Here is a 16,626-nt window from a genome sequence, read left to right as displayed (position 1 = left end):
ATGTATTGATGCATTATATTAGGCAAAACTGTATATAAAAATCAATTTTAGGAGAAATGTGCTGTAAGATGCTGACAAACTTTTGTGAAGACTTACTTTTTATAACAACAACAACAACATATTTATTCCCCACCCATCTGGTTGGGTTTCCCCAGCCACTCTGGGCGGCTCCCAGTAGAATATTAAAAACATGATAAATACATCAAACATTAAAAACTTCCCTAAACAGAGCTGCCTTCAGATGTTTTCTAAAAGTCAGGTAGTTGTTTATTTCATTGACATCTGTTGGGAGGGCGTTCCACAGGGTGGGTGCCATTACCGAAAAGGCCCTCTGCCTGGTTTCCTGTAACGTCACTTTTCACAGAAGGCCCTCGGTGCTGGACCTCAGTGTCCGGGCTGAACGATGGGGGTGGCGACATTTCTTCAGGTATATCGGGCCAAGGCTGTTTAGGGCTTTAAAAAGCACAAACTGCTGCAGAAATGTAGAGAGCTGAATTTGAGGTTGGAAACATAAGCAACTGCACGAAAGCTGGTTTGACAGATCTGTCCACCTTAACTCTCAGCATGTTAACCACTGCTGTATATTTGCACCCCAGGAAGCCGTACAGTCTTTGATCACACCTGTCTGCAATTCAAACGGGGGCGGGGCGGAGATTGTGGGGCCAGAATGGGAGGGGGAGGCAGCCCCAAAGTACAGTGTACAAATCTCGTTCCCATTGCACTGATGTTGTCATTCCATGCACATTCTGTATGGCTGACTCAGACTGGAACCAGACAGATTTCTATTTATTTGTAAAAGCTGCCTACAGCTTCTGTAAACTTACTGCTGGTGTCTGGTGGGGCTAATGGAAGGATGCCCTTTGACAGTGGGTGGGGAGCTGAAACATGGGCTCCTGGTTCCAAGTTATTCCAAGACTGGGCATGGTTGACATGTTATGAAAGAAGCTGAAGTGTGTTTTTGGAAGGGAAAAACTCACCTCTTGGATGCATCCCTCAGTCTGAGGTTCTCAGCATGAGAAGGACTGCCCTGATGGAGCAGAGTTGAGGAGCCTCCAGCCATATGAACTGAAGGGAGCCCCTGGGACTGTATGGGACTGTGCCAGAATTTCCAACCTGGTGATTTCCAGATGTTTTGAACTACAGCTCCCAGTAACCCCCACCCAGCACAGCTGTGCTAGCTGAGGCTGATGGGAGTTGTAGTCCAAAACATCTGGAGGGAACTGGGTTGGGGAAGGCTAAACTATACTGACAGCATAATTCTTTATATGCCTCCTCAGAAGCAAAGTTGTGTTGAAGTTCAGTGAGAGGAAAGTTGGTGTACCTGAGGAAAAGCCCTGTGGAACTCAGTGGATCCCATTTCTGTGGTGACATGTTTAGGATTTCAGGGTCAATTCATAAAATTAACCCTCTGCATGCATTAAACACGCATCTATATTATAGTGCCACACACCCCTGCTTCCATGGAAAGGTTAAGCACCCAGTGTCGGTGGGGATTGAAAGCACTTAACTGCAGATTGTGCCAATGAAGCTACCAAGAGCATCATTTTAAAAGGGTGTAGGTAATTCCAGAACCCATAACTCTTTACAATGTTCCCTTCCCTTTGCAGACTCGGGGCAATGAGTTTTTAACTTCCACGATTGCTGGCACTTCCAGCTGGGCTGAGGAAGACAAGAGTGTTCATGGGGCCGCATGGAGAAGCTTGAGGGGAGCCCTCTGTCGTTGTAAGACCTTGACTGTGAAATAATCTCTTCAGAATCGCTCAGAATGCTGTTCTTCTTGTTGCCTCTCCTCTTCCAGTCCCAAGGTAATATGCACGTCTTGTTACCACTATTCATGGAACAATCAGGCCTCACCCCCCTGTCTTCACAGTAAAATGGTTCCCTGCATTTACCACCTTGTGCCAGGGTTCCTCCTGGGATTCTGAGGCTTCTTCCAATGCTGCTATTTTGGAGGTGGGGGGTTCAATCGCATCCCAGCAAATTCAGGTTGTGTCAGTTAAAAATAGATATGGGACTCTGGTGCAACAAACTTGCTCCCTCCACCAAATCAGGTGTGGATTTTTGTGATCAGGAAATGCACTGGAAAGTGCTTAATGCAACATCATACAACCTCTGCTTTAATAAAAAATCAGAAGGAATGCTGAAAAAAATATCTGACATTTTCTAACCTCCCCACAAACTTGGTGCAAAGAAATAAGGATGAAGGCTCGATAAACAGGTCATCCAGAAGTATCCTAAATTGCTAATGCAGAAAGTCCTCTCCAGAGTGCTGCTGGTTGATGTAACTGTGTAGCTGAGGGCTCATCCAGACTTCTTTTTCCTGCTGTGTTTCTAGGCACAGTTCTGTGCTTTAAAGTGCCATGTCCAAGTGTCCCCCACCCCACCCCTGGCGCTTTCCCCATAAAAACCCACTCTTTACTGATGAATCTGAGCAAACAGAATTCCACAGAAAACCCGAATTGCCGTTTGTTCCAATTCAGCGTCAAAGAGTGGCTTTTGTGGAGCAACAACAAAACACTTGGACTTGGGGCTTTAAATCATGGACCTATACCTAGAAAGTGCTGGGGAGAAGCTAACTGTGGATGAGCCCTAAGAATCCCTTGTAGGGCTGGTCGATATCTGGCTTTCAGCATCGTCATATGTCACTGGCTAAACATCACAATATACCGATATATCATGATGTCTGGAATAAAGATGTAGACACATTGACTGGCCTCACAGTCTTTCCCACATTGTAATTTTTGCATAGCATACACACACATCATGATTCATGATAAGCTACCAGGTCAAAAATTATGAAACTGATATCATGATACGGACTTCAAACTGGTTTTGGATGATATATCGATATATTGTCCAGCCCTAATCCCTTCCACATTCCTATATAACCTAAGACTTCTGTTTTAATAATACAGTCAGTGCAAATACTTCTGGGTGTTTCTCTCATGTCCTGATACAATGCCTTGTGTTGTTTTGGGGGTGTCTGTGATGCAGGTATTTGTGGGATCACCAGCGATGAAGGAGACTTCCAGTTTTGTGCAACCAGGAATCAAACAAAGAAAAGCAATATCAGCTATGAAATCCAGAGCGACGGCATCAGCATTATAAACAGTGCAGAGAAACTGATCCTAAGGGCACCTTTCACTCCAGAAATTCAGTGTGGACATTTTACAGGATCCAAGAAGTGTCCTCTGCCACAACAATTGGGGCCTTATCGCATCTGTTTGCACTGGTTTCGGCATGACAGTCTTTTGAAGATCACCTATGGGAAGTCCCAAACGAATTTCAGCCTGACTAGCCAGGCATATACCTTGTACTGTCCCATTACAACTGAAAATTCTTCTCAATATGGCCCAAATGTGCTTTATAGGGTCTCCTATGCCTTTAATAGGGGTGTCCACAACACATCGCTTCCGGACATGTCTGCATATCATTTCTACTTCACAGGTAAGCTTGCTTCTTTTTAGAAGATGTAATTGTGGAACCCAAAGGTCCAGCAGGCCCAGGCCCATTCTTGCATGGCAGTACCCCCTCCCCAGAAAACCAACTTTGCAGCCCAGAGCACAGTGGGCCACAAGCTGGTGTGCAGCTGAAAATTTCTTGGTGTCTCCAGACTGTCAATATTTTCTGGGAGGGATTCCAAGTATTGGAACTTCGGGTTTGCACAGTTAAAGTGGATTATCCCTAGTGTAACAAGCCACTTAAAAAAACAACAACAATTTTTTTGTTGTTTGGAAAGTAATTCATTGAAAAGTGAGGAATGAAGGGGTGATTAACTGGGAAACTTCTAAACAGCCTTACAAGCAAATTGGGATGAATTCAGGATGAATGCTCATTGTCGTATAACTGCATCATGAACAAATAATAATAATAATAATAATAATAATAATAATAATAATAAATTTATTATTTGTACCCCGCCCATCTGGCTGGGTTTCCCCAGCCACTCTGGGCAGCTTCCACAAAGACCAAAAATACACTAATATGTCATACATTAAAAACTTCCCTGAACAGGGCTGCCTTAAGATGTCTTCTGAAGGTCAGGTAGTTGTTTATCTCTTTGACATCTGATGGGAGGGAGAATGCTCAGTGAAGACCAGATATAGTCTCACTGTCACATAAGCTTTGTATAATCAAATTGGGGTGAATGCTGAATAAACCAGCCATCTAGAGGAACCCACCAATAAGGAATCTGGGTTATATAGCCATATTTCATAGAGCCACCTGTTCACCAATTCCTCGCTTTGCCAAAGCCTTGGCTATAAGCTAGCCCATCCATGTCTGGAGAGCAGGAGGGCATGGAGACCTGAAAGATCTTGTATGGGGAATCATAGGTGGAAGTACTCATTTCCCCTAATTCAAATTCCTCCCCCCCTCCCTCTATCATCTCATGGTCCAGCGGCTTCTCCTCTGGGTATACCAGGCCTGTGCGTGGAACAAACGCTGAGGGCAGGTGGTGGGCTGTTGTATGCACCTAGAGGGGGGAGAGAGGAGGAAAGAGGTGGGGGTGCATGTGCAGGGACGTGCATCGAGCAGTCCTATGGCAGGAAGTGGAAGGGGAAGAAGGCAAACCAAATACGACAAAATGATGAGTTTGTTAACCAAGGAGAAGTGGCGGCGGAGGTTTGTCTTAAGACACACAATGATCAAAGCTGTCTAATGAGCTACTATAACCAGGGCTATATGCACTGCAAAAAGAAAATCAGCATGCCCTTTCCTCAAAGAAAATAACCATTCCCAATTATCCAGAGAAATCCAGCTAAAGTATGGATAATTTATTTTGTGGACAGAGAGCTGTGCAGGACATTGAGGCCCTACCTCCCTTGACCACTGGAAACCTTCCTGGACCCCTTTGCCAGCTCCTGAGAGTTTGTGAGGCTCAGGTTATGTTTCTAGACATACGTTTACATATGAAAGCTGGGACCTTATTTTTTAAAAACTAAACCTGAGTTTATCTGGATGCAGAATCTGTGCCTTTTCTGCTGCTTTCACAGTGTGAGTAAGGAGTCCTGTAGCCTGGAATGTAGTCCCTAATGAGGCTGTTCCTTTTTTGCTTCCTTTTTTGTGTTTGATTATGGGAAAGGTGATCAAGGAAAGACGCCTGTTCGAGTATGCGATATGGAAGGAAAAGTTAGGAGCGTAGAAGAAAAGCTGAAGACTCTGGAAAAAGGTGGGAAGCTTGGCAAGAGTGGCAGGAACGGCCTTCGGCCAAACCCATTTAAGTAAGTATTCATGAGCCAGTCAACATTCTCTGCTGGTGAACTATTTATTTAATAAATCTGTATGCCATCCTTTGTCAAAAAGCTCCAGGGCAGTTTACAGTGTCACAGCATAATAAACAACGTAACATACATACACCACACAATAGCCATAAATTACAAAATAATATAAAACAACAGTGTCAGATTATTCGCAATGTCAGCCCAGCAATAAACTTCACAGCTCAGTCCCTGGGAAATGCAACAATCTAGAAACCTGTTATCATCTACTCCTGTCAGGTGCAGCTATAAAAAAATTCTGTGTGACTCTGTGAATCCCCGCTACGGCTTCTCTGTGGCAAAGTGGGGGTGGTGGGGGAACAATGTGTACAAGCCACAGGAAGTGTACGTGTGTGTCTGTGTCACTCTTCCCACACTTGAGGAGGGTTTGTATTGTCTGCATTTTTAAGCAAGCAGACCCTGATTCACACAGAGCAAAATGCCATTCTCCTTAGCTTTTGCACGTCTCCAAATGTTGTGATACCAATGCTCATTTCTGAAAATTCACAAAATGTGTATTTTTAGGTTAAAATGCCTACACAAATACACATGTAGAAAAATGCAGTTCCAATACTTTCAAAAAATAATGTATTTTTTCAAAAAATAATAAATATTGGATTGATGCACAAATGGGGACTAACACACCAAACTCTGAACTAAGGCAACCAAAACAGACCTGGACAGGAAATAACCATCTGTCACTCCTGTTGCTCACTGTGGCTTCCTCCCCATGTCCAACATAGAAGATGTACACCTGGGAATTCCAGGTGCAGGGAAAGGCTAAGCAATCTCCACCTGCTGCTCCTCTTCAGGAATGGTCCCTCTTCTCCTTATGCCCAGCTGCTTTGCAGGGAGAATTGGTGAAGACTGGATTCCAATTTGTGTGTTTGCCACCGAATGCAGAGATCCACTTTGAGTGAATCCCATTCCCCAGCTCAGCACACTTTCCCAGCAGGTCACTGTAGCTGTGTCCCACCCTCCCCATGATCTTCATCAGATGCCCCTCACCCGCTGTTTACACTGGAAGCACAGCTTTACCTTGGAGCTTTTCATCTGATACGCATAGCAAGTGCAAGGCCCCAGACTGTGATTTGTGCAGTATGGAAAAGGGTTACTGCCCCCTACTCCCTGATAGGGTCTGATCTGGCATGGGCTCCCTGCACCTGCAGGCTCAGTGAGCAACAGGTGTGATGTAGCAATAATACAACGAGACCTCAAAGTAGCACCTGCAAATATTGGAAATGTGCCAGCATTGCTTAGGCAGTCTGCTCTCTACTGCTGCATCATCTTGTTCAATATTGCTTATGTTTATGTTCACCTTCACTAATCTGGCGCTGTCCAAATGTTTGGGACTACAGCCCTCATCATCCCCGACCAGCTTGGTGATGGCTGGGTTTCATGTATGGGTTTTTCACCTATCTAAAGGAGCCAAAGACTGAACCTGGGGACCTTCTGCATACGCAGATCCTGACTATGTCCAGATACTCTGAATATTGTGGCTTGCCAACTATGAAACATATCAGTGACTCAATACAGTTCCATGCCGCCAATCGGGTACAGTCAATTCTGAAACAGTGTCGCATGCCATTATGCAAATGTCGAAACCACAACTTACCAGCTTTCATTCAGTGACACCAGTCACTGAATATTAGCTGAATATTAATCAAAATGCAAACATTCAGAAAAATAGCCTGTGATTATTTGACATCAGCCTTTGACAAGGCTTTTCGGGAGCAAATTTGTTTTCAACTCTGAAAATAAAAGTCCACAATACCAAACAGACTTGAAGGCTAATAAATGACCAAGTTGTATCAGCTATTTTCCTTGGCACATATAGTTACCCAGGAAGTAGCTGTGTGGACCCTGGTATCTCCAGCCATACTCAGTTAACCTTTTCCCGACAGGTTGCTCCAGCGTTTGGAGTCAGAGTTGGGAGAAGCAGAATTCCAAGGGAAGAACAAGACTTTTGGGAAGGGAGCACTGCTACATGCAAGTGTCTGGAATTTCCAGTCCTTGAGTCATCAGAATATAACTTTTGGACCCAAGCTGGAGGTGAGTAAAGGGAGAAAGGGCCATTTTAAATTACCTGCTGTACAAATTATTGCTCCATCCTTACCTCCCCATTGCAAGAAGTTTCCTTCTCTGTAGGGGAGAAATTCAGTTCAGTTTGCAGTTAACACCAAACTTACCTCATTCACATTTTCTGACGCAGCATGAAAACCGAAATGCAGCCATCCTTCACAGCCCACACTTTTCTGATTGTTGCCAAGTAATGTGTACAAAAGTGCATATACCAGGGCAAAGTGTTCATAAAAATGTCTATCTTAGTGAAAATAGCACATGCCAACATATTGCAGAAATTGCTTTGCAATAAGTTCACATTAAGCAAAAATGCATACAAATGTGTACATCAGGATAAATTAGCACTAAAATTCTGATTAGTTTTCATTATTATTTTTTAAAATTGCAAATTGGAAGGTGGAGAACAGAACTTAAAGCTGGGAAAATGAGAAGCTGAGAGAAACCCAAATGGAACTGGACCACCCCCTTTTCCTCTTCTACAAAGCATTTTATTTTCTTTTTGCAGGAGGACAAAGAGGCTCATGGCTTTGAAGTGATGCTGCCTAAAGCGGCCCTGGACAAAGTCATCCTTGCAAAACCCAAACTCGGGCGCAGGCCTGCTACACCGAGGGCAGTGCTGCTGGTGGTTTCAAGCTCCACCCTTTTTCAGGTAAGGATGTGCAGAGAGGCTGCGGGTACGTTCTCCAAGGAAACTCACCTATCAGGCACAGAGATGCGAAGCTCCTTCAGGGATGAGTTTCTGCAGCAAGAGCACCAGATGCTTCAGCACCATTTGGCAAAACAATCCCTGCCCAACTTATTGAGGTCTTTCGTGAACTAGATGGTGGCATCTTTAAACTATAGGGTTTCTTTTTGGGGTGGAGGGAATCCGTCTGTGTGATGCCCTGAATGCCTTCCAATTCTTTGGTTTCTGTGAGGGTAGACAGTATGGGAACAAGTCTGCCAAACCAGCCCCTTTCTCTAGGGAACTGTAAGACAATGGCCGTAGCTGACTGCTTAAGCACCATAATTAGCATAACCAATGAAGTTGCCTTGTGCCAAAGGGCAAATGGGTGGGCCTTTCCCCTCAGCTTCCTGGTACTTAGAAACCAGGATAGTTGTGTGAGAGCTGAGCAGCAAGAAAGCAGGCTGAGGAGATGGACACAGACCCGTGCTTGATTTGTGCTTGAATCCAAGGCAGTAATGAAGGGAGAAGCAAATTCTGTTAGGGTGTAAATACCCTTCCATCTTAGGCTCAGGTTGTATATATGTGTAAATAAACCATATATCCAGTGCTTTTTTTCAGAGGGTACTCAAGGGTACACAGTACCTGCACCTCTCTTTTTGTTGTTAAAAAGTGTGGCACTTACTGTAACAACTTCATGGCGAGTACCGGCACCTATTTTTCTAGGGAAAAAGCACTTCATATATCCTAAAGGCACCACAAATCTCAACCAACCCTCATTCAAAGGAAACCAAACTCCAGGAGTTTCTCACTGCTCAGAGATGGGGGTGGTGTGGAACACGATGAAATTTCATCCCCTTCTTGTTCTGTTATATCTCATCCTGGTCCTCCAGATTACTTTTGCAAATTATCTGCTGGTGCGACAAGGAAAGCAGTTGCTGCTTTGAGATTCTGCATGATGCCCATGCTTATCTATGTGGGCTTTCATTCTGCTTGGTTGGTTGTAAGTCACTTTGGGTTGTCTTGGGCTTGATAAAATTACTAACAAATTTAATAAAAAATAACAAATAATAATAATAATATGTTGAGAGGGAGCATATGCTGGAGTACTTTTAAGTGGCTGTTTATGTACTTGTGGCCAGGGAGAGGCAGAGAGTGATTTTTTTTCACCAGGTATTATAGTATTCACTGTATAATTCCCCTAGGGATAAGGTGGTGTGTGTGTGTGTGTGTATGTGTACACACACAGTATACACATATATACACGCACACACATTCTCCAGACAATTTCTCTTTTTTGAACAGTAGGCTGAAAATCTGTTGCCTAATGGCTGATAGGGCTAAATATGTTGCATATAAGGTTTCTGTGACCTGATTTGCGTAACATAGTAAGCCAGTCTATGGCTTAGCAAGACCACACAAACCTGTGAACAAACAAGTTCACAGCTACTTTGTTGCTTTCTAGTCTTTTTTTACTGTTGCACTGCGCTGAACTAATAGCATGTTGTCCAATTTGGGATTCTCCTCACTAGCCAGGAACTGTAGCCAGAAACATGTCCTGCTTGCCTTGAAGTCTCTAGGCCCCATCCCCGGCTGATTTCACTTGGGTCCAATTTGTATGCTCCTGGATGAAATATGGAGCACAGGAAGCTCCAGACTACAAGGGAACAGACTGGTCCTGCCAATAAAGCATCACTTAACTGAAAACTGAGCAAATTAGCTTCCTCCTTTAGGGCATCAACTGAAACGTCTTCCAAGCCAGGGATAAATTCCACACTTGCTGAAACATCAGCTGCATTCCGACAAGCTCAGGTCATGGCATGAAGTTCTTGGGTTCTGCTGCTGTTGGGAGAAAGAGACTCAAATTCTGTATGTGATGGTGGTGACTGTGTACAGGCAGGATCTGGTCCACATGGAGGGAAGGTTGGGCAGAACCAGGTTTCATGAAGCAATACTGCCCCAAGAGGACAGACATGCAGGTGGACTTTGGAATATCTTGGTATGCACAGACTACACAAATGGGCTGTAAAAATGAGGTGACTTGGGTGGTCTCAAATGCTTTGATTTTTATTTCCTACAGGACCAAAGTTCTTCTGACCAGATCCTGGGTGGGAAAGTGATTGGCCTCTCCATCTGGAACACATCAGTCCATGGCCTGCTCAGAGAGGAGCGGGTGGCACTCACTTTCTGGCACAACAGTCTTCCGGTAGGCCCTGAAAACCTTCATTCCCCTCAGAAGATCACGGCATCTGCTGGTGTCCCTTCTGATGTGGCTAAATTCTCCCTAAAGCTGAGCTGTTTTCCAGTATGAATTTACAACTCAAGTTTTAGCATTGCATGTGGAACCTTCTGAAAATCTTGGCCTGGTCACTTTTTCAAAGAGAGAAACACCACCAAGTGACAACTCCCTGTGCTGAAATTATTCTATGAATGCTTGTTCTTGGAACCGAACCCCTATTTCCAATCTCCTCTCTACAGTCAGGATTCTGTGCCCACTAAGCATCCCGAGTCCTCACAGAGCTATTTTTACTCCTCACCCTAAATATTTCTTGCACTCTTGCAAAAACTGTGCTTCTTGCAATGTAGGGAGTTGGACTAGATTGGTCCCTTCCAACTCTTTGATTCTGTAAAAACCTTCTGCACTTCTGTAACCTGCCAATTCCTCCCTCCTGTGCAGATTTTGCCATGTGCTTCCATAAGGTTGCGCACGGAACTGAGGTTGCTATCACTAGGAACATAGGGGGCTGCCTTATACTGAGTTAGATCATTGATCTATTTAGCTCAGTGTTTCCTACACTGACTGGCAGCAGCTGTCTATGTTTTCAGGCAGGAGTCTCTCCCAACCCTACCTGGAGATGATGATAATGATGATGATGATGATATTATATTATTTCTACCCTGCCCATCTGGCTGGGTTTCCCCAGCCGCTCTGGGCAGCTCCCAACAATAAAAACACGATAAAATATCAAACATTAAAAACTTCCCATGGGGGACTGAAACTAAGACTTTCTGCACGCAAAGCAGATGCTCTTACTGCCTGTTTCCCCCATGTATATTGCTCCTGTCTTTCTATCTCTGTTTCACTGGGTGGAAGTATATTTAAGAGAATGTGTAGTTGTGAGGAAGCTGTAGGGGCATCTCACTGAACAGCCATGCTTTCCTGTTTTTGGCTTTTAAATTAAATCACCTGTGTTAAATTCACCCTCTGGTATTTGTTCTTTCAGTCGAACGTGACTCCCCAGTGTGTGTTCTGGGACACTGGCTCTGAAGGTAAGTTCCTACAGTAGCTGGGGTGGGTGAGATGTTTGGAAGGAATTCCCCTGAGCCCTCCTTCCACATTCCCTGTATTTGGTTGCTCCTTGAGAGCATGCGAAACCAGGTGTGCAAAACACACCCTCCCCCTGCAGTAGCCCACGTTAAGAATGGACTATTTGCACCAGAGTTTCCCAAATTTCTGAGAGCTGAAGCAGACTTTTCTCTTGTTAAAATTGGAGGGGCCCTTTTTCCACCTGAAATGATGTACGTTGGCAGCATGTATGAATTATCACTGTCTGGAGTTTCTGCATGAGTCACAGTTCTGGACATACCTCTTGGTTGGAAACAGGTTGGGACAAAAGCAGTTCAAGTTTCAGAGGCCTGCCTGAATAAAAAAAACTTCTTGGGAGACATCTAGGAGCAGGCAGGGACGATTCCTAAGAAGCCTCGGCTGTCACGAGTTCCACAGGATAGGGGTCCTGCCCACAAAACCCTCGGTCCCTAGTAAAGGCCGACTGAATCTTACAGGTGCAGAGAACTTTCTGTCTGGATTAGTAGAACCCAACAGACCTCTCCCACACTGTACATGTTGTAGAACCATAGAACTGTAGAGTTGTCAACGACCCAAAGGGTCCTCTAGCTCAACCCCTTGCAATGTATGGCCTTGCTCACTTCCTTTACATGGGGACACCCACCTGCAGTGAGGCTTCTCCTTTCCACCCCTAGCTGGCCACCCAGGCAAGTGGAATTCATCTGGCTGTGAAGCAGAACGAGGAGCGGACCGAATCATCTGCCGCTGTGACCATCTCACCTTTTTTGCTGTGCTAATGGTGAGTACTGGTGGCTCCCATGCCAGGTAGACCTGTGCAAAGATTTTCCTACCCCACCCCCATTCTCTGCCCCTTTTAAGCCATCTCCTTCCACCTTCAGGTGTCCTCCCCAGAAATCGACCGCAGCCACCAGGTCTACCTGACCTTGATCACTTACATTGGGTGTATTGTTTCGGCCGTGGCATCGTTCTTCACCATCTTCTTCTTCCTCTGCACAAAGTAAGGCAGATAAATTTTTTTGCTCCAAATAGGGCAGAAGTCCTGGGGGATTGGGGAGACAGCCCAGGAGGAAGATCTGCTGGATCCTAGAAGGAGATCCAAAAGGGAATCATGGACTGGGGGGGGCAAGAATAATCAACAGAGGATGAAGGAGAGATGCAGTGAAGGTGAAAAGTCAGAACAGGCTTCCACAACATGGTGCCCTCCAGATGTTTTGCACTGCAACTCCCAACAGCCCCATAGTTCAAGGAACCATGGCTTTGTGTTATGTGCGAGCCAGGCCATTGTCTCACTAGTGAGCTCGGTTGTGTTTTTTACTACATTGATCTCAAGCCACCAAAATAGAAGAATGGAAGAGGTGTATCCCTGGAAAAGGCGAGTAGGTCTTTCCTTGGGAATACCTAGCTTATGGCAGTCTTATTCTGGCCACCAGCTGCTGCATCTGTGGAGGGGAACACCATGGAGAAAAGCCTATGGACTGCTGGAGCCAGGTGTGCATATGACAGACATGTGTGGCTTGTATTGAGAAAGAGTAAGGCATTGATTATCAAAACATTGATTGAAGCCATATCCTGGGAGATTTAGTGTATGGTTTGACTGAAGCTTGGGGTGGGGATCCCACACACAATTGGGAAAGAAATATCACACTCTCTTTTGTCCCCAGGAGAAAGCAAGGGGACAACATTGTCTACGTTCACATGAACCTCCTCTGGGCCATCTTCCTCCTCGACATGAGCTTCCTCATCGCAGTGCCTCTGGCCCCTACCGGTGGTGACGTAGCTTGCAAATCTGGCGCCATGTTTCTGCATTTCGGGCTGCTGGCCTGCCTGACCTGGATGGGTATCGAGGGCTACAGCCTGTACCTCCTTGTGATCAGAGTCTTCAATTCCAACATCAAGCACATGCTCCTTAAGCTCTGCCTGGTGGGCTGGGGTGAGTGGCCGGGGGTCGCTGGGAGTGGTGCAGGTCTCTTGTGGACATAGCCAAAGAAGTTTGTGACTAGATCCATTAGGAAGCTGGGCTGCAAGAGAAGAAGACCGATAAGCAGAAAGAAAGCATCTGATGCAGTAGAGTGGCTCAGAGTGTGGCCAGATTGCTGGGAAGCCCCCAGTTCAAATCTGGCCTCTATCACAAAAGGAAGCTACTTTATGCCAAGTCAAACAGCTGGTCCATTTGGCTCAGCATTGTCTCTGCTGACTGGGTGTGGGTCTCCAGGGGCTGGTATTCAGCTGAGTCCTACTCAGAGTAAACCCACTGAAATTAATGAGCTGAAGGTAATGCTGGCCATTAACTTCAGTGGGTCTATTCTGAGCAGGACTAATGTTAAATGCCACTCAGGGTCTTCCCTATCTCTACCTGGGGATGCCTTTCGGTATTGAACCTGGGACCTGATCCAGCCATTGGCCTAATCCAGCAGGACTCTTCTTAGGTCAATTGACAGGAAGTAGCTCTTTTTTTTTTTTTTTTTACATAGGGGAATATTCAGAAGTGGTATCCTCTCCCTCTGCTTTGAACTGGAAACTTTTATCTATGGTAAAAAATAAATAAATTCAGGTATAGTGCCTGAAGTTGGGGTGGGAGTGACCTCATAGAGCAGGGATGGGGAGCCATTTTCAACCCCAGGGAGCCCTTCCAGGGAACCTCCCAGGGAACCCATGTCAGTGGCAGTGGGGGCAAAAGTGGGCAGAGCCAGAAATGTGCATTTTGCCTTTCTGCAATCTGCTGGCTTCCACGCACAGCCCTCCCTTTCCTCCATTCAGTCTAGCAGAGTTGAAGGACACATCCCTGCCAGGCCAAGCCACTGTGGAAGGGTGTGGCTTGGGGAGAGTCCTGAGGGCCAGTTAAGAGAGGCTTCAAGGGCAACATTTGGCCCCCGAGAAGACTGAGGCTTCCCATACCTCTCCTCAAGCTTGGGGAGCAGCTGCTGCCGCTTTTCCTTGCTCCACCCCAAGATACATTTCTGAGTTGTGGGACATGGGAGGGCATTCTGTCTTTCCAACTCTGTTCCTGTTGACCACTCACAAAAAGAACATTTGGCCCCCTTCAGAACCCCTTGGGTCCAACAGAAGGGCAGAATCCACCCTCATTTTGGATCCACTCACTTTCCTGTCTGCTGTTCAGAGTGATTTCATTCTGCTGCTTGTGGTTGTGTTCCTTTTTTTGCTTTTTTACTGGTTTGAAATTTTTATCTAGCATAGTTCACTTTTGCCTGCTTTGGAGATTTTTGTACGTGACTTGCAAATACTTAGAAGTAAAATGCATGTGTGCATGGGGAGGCAGGGGGGTGGATGCAGGTGCCAAGGACCACCCAGGGAAGTGGGGTATAAACATTAATGCATATTGTCCTCTGCCTTGCAGGTCTTCCCCTATTCATTGTTCTGCTGATCTACGTGATCAACCAGTCGCATTATGGACATTTCCTCATTAAAGTATATGAATCCTCTGGGGAATATACCAATACAACAATGTAAGTGGCTTTTTTGTGGGGGGTGCAAGTCCTTTCACAACCAAGTTGATTCAGGTAGCTGCATTCACAGTTTAGCCATAACATAGAAGTATAGAAGCCTTTTCCTGGTAGTGGGCAGGGCAGAGACAGGAGTGGGTTCTCTCTCTCTCTCTCTCTCTCTCTCTCTCTCTCTCTCTCTGCCACCCTATTTCTCCACATTTCCAACCCCTGCGTGCTCTGCTCCTGATGGTTCCTCTGCAGACACGATGTACATTCAGTCCATTTAAATTTAGTGCCGCTTGGGCCCAGGGTGGGATCCACCTATCAGATGTGGCCTGTGGAGGGTTGGCCACCATTTGATCTGGCCCCAGGTGGTTTTCCTACTCCTGCCGTCCATGTTCCTGCTCCACACAGGTTTCACACCAGCAAGGTTCCAGCAAGCACTAGGCAGCTTTGTCCCTAAGGGGTGTCAGGTAGTTGGGCTGCCTGCAGCTTTCTTCCTGGTGGCAGCACTAGGTGGGTGGGCGGGCGGAGAGGGTGTAAAATGGGCTTTCTTCTGCCTTGAGATGTTCAATTAACTTTGAAAGTCCCACAATGGATTGACAAAAGGATATCCTTTTGTTGTGTCCCTCACCCAAACGGATGTGCTACAGTCTGTCCCCAAAATTTTCTGACAAACACACCTCACTCAAATTTTTGATTAGCCACCTTCCAAAATGCAAGCATGGGTGCCCCTATTTCAGTCATTTCTGATCTCAGAAGAAGGGGAAAAGAACATTCTAAAGTTCCTAAGCTTGTTTCTCTGGACTTGATTCTTCTGGTCGGCCACTGTGAGGTCAGGATGTTGGAGTACATGGGCCATTGGCCTGATCCAACAGGGATCTTTATATGTCCTTATGAACATGCTTTGGGACACTGTGCCACATCCCTCATGCCTGCTCCCTCCCTCTTCTTTTCCAGCTGCTGGATCACCAAAAAAGAGATCAACAACTTCCTGAATCTGGGCTTTCTCAGCCTGGTGCTCTTCTTCAACACCATCATGCTGGGCGCGATGGTGCAAGCGATCCTCAAGCTGCGATGTCAGTGGGGATATGCCGTGATGCTCCTGGGGCTCAGCTGTGTGCTGGGAATCCCTTGGGGGCTGGCCTTCTTCTCCTTCGCCTCTGGGACCTTCACGCTGGTGTCTGTGTACCTTTTCACCATCATCAACTCACTCCAAGGTCAGTGGGTGGCAGCTGTTTCCTCCCTTCACTTATTTGGGTTGTCATTTTGTCACTGTTTCTTCTCTCCACTGGAATTTGGTCTATTAGGGTGAACAGGCCACTGCCCCACCAACCTTAGTCTCTACCTGGCTGCCGCCTTCATTTCAACCAGTCCAAGGGGTGGCTCTCCTTGTCGTTCGCTCTAGCGCCACCTACTGTTGACCCCCTCGCCTATTGCCCTATACCAGTCCCAAAGGGGAACCAGCCGCCCTCAGTGCCGGATTTACATAAAAGCTAAACAAGCTATAGCTTAGGGCCCCACTCTCTTGGCCCCCCCCAAAAAAATTTCACAATATACTACTTCTTAATTGTATTTCAGTTCAACAATTACTTTGAAAAAATACATATTTTGTTATGTGCAAATGGCTTTAGATACCTATGAGGTCCATAAATTACCATATGGCATACATTCACCACAAAAAACAGCGACAATTTGTTGTTGACAAAGGACAGCTGGACATATAAAGGGCCCCATTACCTTCAGTAGCTTAGGGCCTCATCAAACCTAAATCCAGCCCTGGCTGCCATTGAAATCACCTTCTTCGGCTTGCAGTTTATTTATTACCAGGGCAGCATCTTCAGAATCAGCCCAAGGGCCAAACTACATGTG

The 16,626-nt window shown here is 45.8% G+C and overlaps 1 protein-coding gene and 1 long non-coding RNA gene across 10 annotated transcripts in view; both read left to right on the top strand.

Moving 5' to 3' along the window:
• ADGRG1 (adhesion G protein-coupled receptor G1) overlaps positions 1-16,626 on the top strand; it is a 41,775-nt gene that overhangs the window by 20,207 nt on the left and 4,942 nt on the right. For all 9 annotated transcript variants that reach the window (XM_083625207.1, XM_083625210.1, XM_083625209.1 and 6 more), the window contains 12 exons: positions 1,608-1,805; positions 2,995-3,447; positions 5,084-5,222; positions 7,163-7,310; positions 7,846-7,989; positions 10,085-10,210; positions 11,229-11,274; positions 11,986-12,089; positions 12,190-12,308; positions 12,973-13,241; positions 14,667-14,775; positions 15,715-15,974. In XM_083625207.1, coding sequence (XP_083481333.1) covers positions 1,766-1,805; positions 2,995-3,447; positions 5,084-5,222; positions 7,163-7,310; positions 7,846-7,989; positions 10,085-10,210; positions 11,229-11,274; positions 11,986-12,089; positions 12,190-12,308; positions 12,973-13,241; positions 14,667-14,775; positions 15,715-15,974 — 1,957 coding nt within the window. In that variant the 5' untranslated portion in view covers positions 1,608-1,765. The remainder of the gene's footprint in view (positions 1-1,607; positions 1,806-2,994; positions 3,448-5,083; positions 5,223-7,162; positions 7,311-7,845; positions 7,990-10,084; positions 10,211-11,228; positions 11,275-11,985; positions 12,090-12,189; positions 12,309-12,972; positions 13,242-14,666; positions 14,776-15,714; positions 15,975-16,626) is intronic.
• LOC310767892 lies at positions 7,997-9,418 on the top strand. Its single transcript, XR_014551101.1, has 2 exons — positions 7,997-9,227; positions 9,288-9,418. It is a non-coding gene; the product is annotated as an uncharacterized lncRNA (long non-coding RNA).

This window comes from Podarcis filfolensis (assembly GCF_964270895.1).
Source record: "Podarcis filfolensis genome assembly, chromosome: 8".
Classification (NCBI taxonomy): domain Eukaryota; kingdom Metazoa; phylum Chordata; class Lepidosauria; order Squamata; family Lacertidae; genus Podarcis; species Podarcis filfolensis.
This window is presented reverse-complemented; position numbering and strand designations above follow the sequence as displayed.